The sequence below is a fragment of the Notothenia rossii genome, assembly GCF_949606895.1.
Source record: "Notothenia rossii genome assembly, chromosome: 4".
Lineage (NCBI taxonomy): Eukaryota > Metazoa > Chordata > Actinopteri > Perciformes > Nototheniidae > Notothenia > Notothenia rossii.
Window position 1 is genome coordinate 18,203,755 of NC_136902.1, and position 7,226 is coordinate 18,210,980.

Below are 7,226 nucleotides of genomic sequence, written 5' to 3' on the forward strand. Positions count from 1 at the left end.
TTAATTTCCAAATAAAATGATGCCATTTATTTTATTGTTCACTGCTGGCATAGGTCTCTATAAAAACCTCCCTGAACACAAGGCTTTTTTTACGCAGTGGTTTACTGTGGATGCAGTCTAAGTGATATGTGATCCTATGATCTTTCTTGATCATAAGGCATAGCATCCTCTAAACAAAAATTCTAGGAATTGTATCTTATAGGATAGTCTGCGTAAAAGCCATGTACAATAATGAAAGAGGCAATGTAAAGCGATATAGACAACAGAAACAAGAATGTGCTTCAACCACAATAGTAGCATTGCTCTGTTTTAACAAACTTTAATTTGGAATAATCGAGGACAAATTCAAAAGAAGACAGCACCGCTTTTGCTAATGCTAAACCTTTGCAAATAAAGCTTTCCTGAGTTTAATGTTTAAATACATTAAGAAAATAACTGTTTTTAAAAAAAATTAAGGTTACGCTTTTGCCCTCTCCTGCCTTAATCTCTTTTGATGAAGAGATTACTCATATTTTTTCCTGCTGTACGATCCCTGGGGATAAATTATTACACATACTGTATGTGATGTAATACAGGAACAAAAACATTACTGCACACCTCGGTTGGGGTTCCTTCAGGCTTGATTTCACCCAGACATCTGTAGTGTTCACGATCAACAACTTTTTTTAGAATCTCCCTGGTCTCTCTGAGATCATCCTCTGTGCCTGTGGAGTTGAGTATTTGGTCAAATACACAATCTAAAGGACAAACGGGACAGAAGAGCAAGTAAGGAAAAAAAAGTTAAAAACTAAGTCACTGACACTGTAAACCGAGAAGCATGGCTGACAACATCTACAGTAAGCAGTATACCTTTGTGATAACATTTGTTCTACTTTAATTTGTTCTTAAAATTATGAAAACACTCCTTTACGACATTTCAGCAAATTGCATTTGCTAAACCAAATTGTCTGTATCATCTGTAACCAGAATGGCAAGTTGTTGTTTCTCCGTGAGCTGAAGAGCATTACTTTGAATCTAAATTGCCAATGGTTGTTGAGCTAACAAACAGGACTGCCATATGTAATTTCGGTAATTTCCCAACTGACTGACACAACTTCCTGTATGACTATTTCCTGTGATAAATAAAGCTGCACTATTAACACTCACCACTAGGGGCTCCTACATGCATATATACCTATGATATATACCCATACAGTCTATATACACAGAACACAACAGTGTATTTACTTAACCTTTAAAAAACTGTAAAGGTGAAGGAAAGGATTAAATGGTGAGTTAATCTGCCCTAATGTGCCTGTATTCATTAGCATGTCCTTGTGTCATGCCCTGGCCAAACTCATTACCCCAGTGACAGTAAGTACTAAACACACGAGTGAATTAATTTTGTTGTGTTGTTAAACATACTAACAAGATAAAAGGAATACGTACCACCAAAATGATAATTTCTGCATAAACAGTACTCGCACAGACGAGTAGTTCCCCAGTGCAACTGATTATGCAGAAGTGTTTTAAATAGTAAGTTTCCTCCCCAATGAAGTGTTGGATAAACGAGACATGGATTATAGTGCATACATTTGTAAACAGATGTTGGATTTTGTTATGCTATTTTTACTTAAATTCATCAAGACTTTTTTTCCCATCTTCTTTTGATAATTCATTCACTGTGAGGACCTGCGGTGCTTTTTAGAGGAGTGTTTGTGAGAGCCTGTATCTCTAATGGATCAAAAATACATAGTAGGTTTATGAATAATGCTTTGCTTTATTGTTATAACACAAGCTCACAGCACAAAGTGGTTTCTGCTGACCTGTCAGCTTGGTGTAGGCCTCCATGTCACCTATGGCTGTGGAGAGGGTGAACATCGTCCCTTCTGAGCCTTCAATCTGGATGTGCTTGTCTGCCTTTCAAAAGGCCTCTGCAATCCTGGATGAAAGTAATATGTTATCACTTTATGCATACCATACAAAATATTTGATTATGAAGCAAATTCAATTATTAAAATCAGAGTACCAACGTGAGAAGTGAATATACTCCCATATGCTCTATGATCTTAACCACTTTGTGCTGGTAGGCTCTTCTGTGGAGAGAGTACCTCGTGTGGAACAAGTCAGAGAGATTGTTCACCTCCTGTTAACAGAATTGTCTATACGTTACCACTAATTACATTACATGTCATTTGTTAGACGCTTTTATCCAAAGCCACATACATACGTTCAGCACTGTGGACAATCCCCACAGGAGCAATTTGGGGTGAAGTGTCTTGCCCAGGGACACAACGCACTCTATCCACTGAGCCACAGCCGCTCTAACTTAAAGTGGACCTATCATGCTATATTTGAATAATATAGTGTAGGACCATACCTATATAAGGCATATTTATACTTTTTATTTGTCAAAATACCAAACAGATCATGCATTTTAGCCATTCCTCATTCCGCTCAATTTAACACTGTCTTTTCATGGGCTGATTCTGTGAGAACAGCACCATCTACAGGCCTGGCATATGTACTACAGCGTCTCCAGCGCTTTCGAACGGCAATGTCCGTGGCTGTCTCCTCCTGATTGGTGGAGTTGGCCCAATAACCTTAGCGCCACTTCTGTGACGTCACAGAAGTGTTCAAATCTGGATTAGTCTGTATCAGATCCATTGCAGCCCCTTTTTTTAGAGATTTGGGTAAGGAGGAAAATAGAGAGGGTTGTGTTTTCTGACACTGAGTTTCCTGGAACACCGGGGACACATATTCATGTATACAAGACGTACAAAAGTGCATTTTGCATGATAGGTCACCTTTAACTAATCATTTAACTGTATTGCTGTTATAAAAGCTGATCAAAAAGCAGATTTAACAAAGTCAGCACCTTGTCTCTAGTGCAGATGTGCTTCTGCCCGTCCACCTCACACACCCTGGCAAACTTTATGAAGCAGCCATGGTCAAAGTTGTTCTTGATGCCCAGGTGGTAGCTGTCCCTGATAGGAGACAAAGGCAAGACAAGTAAAGAAAATGTGCTTATTACAAAAACTCATGTAAGACTCCAGGAGAATGCTACATGTTCTTTAATAACCAGGACTATGTTCTAAATGTGTATTATTTATTTGTATAATACACATTTGTTTAATTGCATTAGAAAGTGAACTGCTCTCGCTGTTGAACCAAGCCCCACCTGGCAAAGTAGTCAAACTTGTCCACATCAATGCCGTTTCTTTCGTTGGCCACAATCTCATAGAGGAAGGACTTCTCCTTTGGACGGCCTTTATACTGTGGAGATGACTGCACAGAGTGGCTGGCATTAGACATTGGCTATTGTAGCAATTATGATGTTAAAACTGATATCATTACATTCAAATTGCATGACTAACTTCCTCTTGAGCTTCCGGGGGTTTAATCATCTCTTTGATGAAGACCAAGTCTTCGGCAGCTTCATGCCACATGCCTTCATCATCCACTCCAGATCCCCTTTCGGTTTCACCAGGTGGTCGAACATTTTTACAGAATTGTCCTCATGTTGCAAGGTACACAAATTCATTGATATATTAGAATGAGAATTCAAAGTGATAAAAATGAACAATGACACACTGTTTAAATAGAAAGGGTCTGGCTTTGCTGAAAACATGACAGTTTACATTTCTTCTCAGCTGTAATGGTTATTTAAACGGAATAAATCAGAATAAAATCCATTAATATCCAATACATGTGAGGCGTGTCATTATTCTTAAGTCAATACATTGTGCAATCAATCAATATATATTTATATTTCATGTTGATAAGTTAAATAGATAATGTTGTCTATTTCACTTTTATTAAACTGAAACACCTGAATTAAGAGTACATATTATTATATTAAAACCTTTCAAGAAGTTCCTGGAAGAAAGCAGACAAAGGTAGTTATAATATCCTTTGAGAGAGTACCCTGCATGTGTCTCATAATACCATGAAGGCCACAACTAATTGTGCTTAAAGGAATAGTGCATCATTTTGGAAAGGATTATGCTTTATTGCTTTTGACTGAAAAAAACAACAAAATACAACTAATTAAGTAAAGGCAATGCCGTATTTAATGTCAAATATTGCATGTGTAATAAGATATGTTAATTCTTTATTGTCAGATTAAATCTGAGATTTTTCCTGCATCATAGCAGCTCTATTTGCAACATCAAACAGGGACAAATATTAAGACACGATACAAGGAAACAAACATTTAACATAACAATCACTGAAGAGAAAACATGCTCATGACCCTCAAGCACACATTTGACTTGGGATTTAGCTCTGTATTTAATTTGAGGATGGACTGGTGCACAAAGGAGTGCTTCAGTCTAACTTTATTAAATCGTGGGACCTTGTATCTCCGACCTATTCACTGTTCAGAACAAAATATAAGATAAGATAAGATAAGATAGTACTTTATTGATCCCAATTTGGGAAATATTTGAAAACGTGTTGGGGATCAGAGATGTTGATGGCCAGCCTCACTACGGTATTATGGGAGGTTGATTCATAGAATTCCTCAAAGGGGTGACCTACAATCTTTGAGAAGATTTTCAACTGGTGGAGCAGTTTTTGCTTTAAGGTGGAAGACAAACACTTGTACCATGTAGTATTGCAATACGTTAACAGTCAAAATTACAGATCGAAAAAAACATGATCAGATCATGACATGCAGCTGCTGGCTGGGTTTTATAAATGTGTTTTATTTCTGTTGTTGGGTATAATGTCACACAATACAGACAATAGGAATAATAACTGCTCACCTTCCAGGTTTTCCCTGTTGCTTTGAACATTGCCTCAAACACATGGGAAAAGGGTCCATGTCCTATATACAGAGAAATATAAATATTTTAAGCAAATGGTTCTGGCTACAAAACAAACTGAAGTGAGACATTTTAACATTCTGTGTATATATATATATATATATTGCATTTTTGATTATTCTTTGTTCACAGTGTATGTGAGAAAAACTTAAATAACTAAACAGGTAATACAGGGTAAGAAATTGTTGTATACAAATGGTCATTTTGTTGATGAATTATTATTTTAAAGTGGAAGGTGTGTATCACTCACCCAGGTCATGGCATAGCCCAGAGATCTGAACACAAAGGATATCTCTGTCAGTGATGTTGAGATCTTGCTGCTTTTCCTTCAGAGCTTTCACAAGCTCTCCTGCTAAGTAGCCCACCCTTCACCAAAGCATACAGCAAACAACAATAAAAAGTCATCACACAATTACCACTTGAGTGTCCTGCTGCAGAACAGGATATGACATTTGTTTCAACAGTTTATTGCTGCCATATGTAAATACAGTTCATTTACAGCAAACAAGTCTTCACTTAATATTGATTTTGATAACATTAACACACATTGGACATACCCAATTGAGTGTTCAAAGCGGTTGTGGGAGGCTCCAGGATAAACCAAATAGCCCGCTCCCAGCTGCTTGAGGTATCTTAATCTCTGGAACTGAGGCGTTTCGATGATTTTGACAAGAAGAGGGTGCAACTCCATATGTCCGTGGATTGGATCATTAAACACCTAAAAGAATACGTACAACAAAAAAACCTGTCAAATGATGATTCTAAAGAGTACAATTAAAAAGCTCCATTTCTTCTGAAGGCCCTGAACATGGAGTGTGAAGCAATAAATAAAACAAAATATTATATCACCTTGGGAGCTACTGGCAAGATCTTCAAGATACTATCCAAGATTTTCTGACGATCCTCAGCTTGACTAAAGAAATCGTGAAAAAAAATCATAGTAGGTTATAAGTTATAAGTCAAGCCAGGGGGAAGTTGTTGCACCAAATTAGGGCCACACTTCCTTCTTTTCAGGATGTTATATATATTTTTTAACCGCAACCTTGTTTGACAAGGGATGATACTCACTCTATGCCGATCTCAGCCATAAAATCATAGTCTTTGAGCTCCGACAGCTTGATGACAGACTTTTCTGGGTAAAAGAAGATCCAGTGAATTATAGTCATGTATCACATTGTAGTTTTTTATGACAAGTGTATAAGCTAAGTTCAATTTAAAAAAACTAAAGCATTTTTTTTTCATCAGCTTATTCAGTTAGGCCAACGATGATATAAAACCTAACCATCAATTTAAATGACCAAACCAGAAACTTACCTTTAAATGTATCTGCCCACTTTCCAAGTCCTTTATCAGTCAGGTACTCAAACATTTCCTCCCCGCTCATTTCCCCATAGTCTTCTGACGCCATTGACAATATTTTCTGTGTGCTGATCATGAAACGTCTGCACAAATATGCTCCGGCTTTGAGAAGTACCTGGTTTTTATGTCTCTACCACACCCATCCGATTGGTCACTGCCCGTAAAGGGGAAGTATTTTGTGATAACTATACAACCAACAGGACAGTGTGTGTGTGTGTGTGTGTGTGTGCGTGCGTGCGTGCGTGCGTGTGTGTGTGTGTGTGTGTGTGTGTGTGAAGAAATGTTTGAACATTTTAAGTAAAATGCTTCAATCTGGTGCACTTTAAGCACACAATTACTAGAGACTAGATCTAGTGGGTACAACTCTAAACACCCATATGAAAAAGATTTACATTTTAATAATCAAATAAGTATGTGAACATAACCAATAACCTACTACAGCCAATAACAAATAAATGTAACTTATTTTATTTTTGTTGTTCATTCATATCTTATTTTACCTAGTTACAATGTATTTATGCATATTTTTATATCTCTCAAGTTTTAAACTATATTTTTGGTTTACTGTCCTATAGTATAGGCCTACATTGAAATGATTTTAAACCTGTTTATCCAAATAATTATAAAGGAGTGCCTTGGAAATATTTGTTTACATAAATTGCATGTATCTCTTTCGCTCGCTCCTACGCCCACTTAGGCTGTGAGCTGCGGACGCCTGATAAGCCAATACCCCCCACTTTCATCACTTACAGCACCCATCAATCTAGTGCACTTTCAGCAGAATTACTAGAGAATAGATCTAGGGGGTACAACTCTAAAACGCCCATATGAAAAAGATTGGTTTACATTTTAATAATCAAATAAGTATGTGAACATAACCAATAACCCATAGCCAATAACAAATGTTAAATAAAGAAATATTATTTGTATTGTTATTTATTTTTTGTTGTTCATTCATATCTTATTTGACCTTGTTAACATTTATTTAGTAATGCACTTTTTTAGATATCTTAGACTAAAATGTATTATCTAAACACTCAGAGTCCTTTACCTCACTGA

General features: G+C 36.8%; 1 protein-coding gene across 1 annotated transcript; it reads right to left on the bottom strand.

The window, feature by feature from the left end:
* Positions 1 to 600: 600 nt before the first annotated feature.
* Positions 601 to 6,246, bottom strand: LOC307036965 (deoxynucleoside triphosphate triphosphohydrolase SAMHD1-like). Its single transcript, XM_079677645.1, has 12 exons — positions 6,123 to 6,246; positions 5,877 to 5,940; positions 5,658 to 5,721; positions 5,366 to 5,526; positions 5,059 to 5,083; positions 4,749 to 4,810; positions 3,357 to 3,453; positions 3,161 to 3,267; positions 2,858 to 2,966; positions 2,013 to 2,125; positions 1,806 to 1,921; positions 601 to 737 (listed from the first exon to the last, which is right to left on the bottom strand). Exons 1-11 carry the CDS (start codon positions 6,241 to 6,243, stop codon positions 1,903 to 1,905), a joined length of 942 nt encoding a protein of 313 aa, XP_079533771.1. The 5' UTR covers positions 6,244 to 6,246; the 3' UTR covers positions 601 to 737; positions 1,806 to 1,902.
* Positions 6,247 to 7,226: the final 980 nt, after the last annotated feature.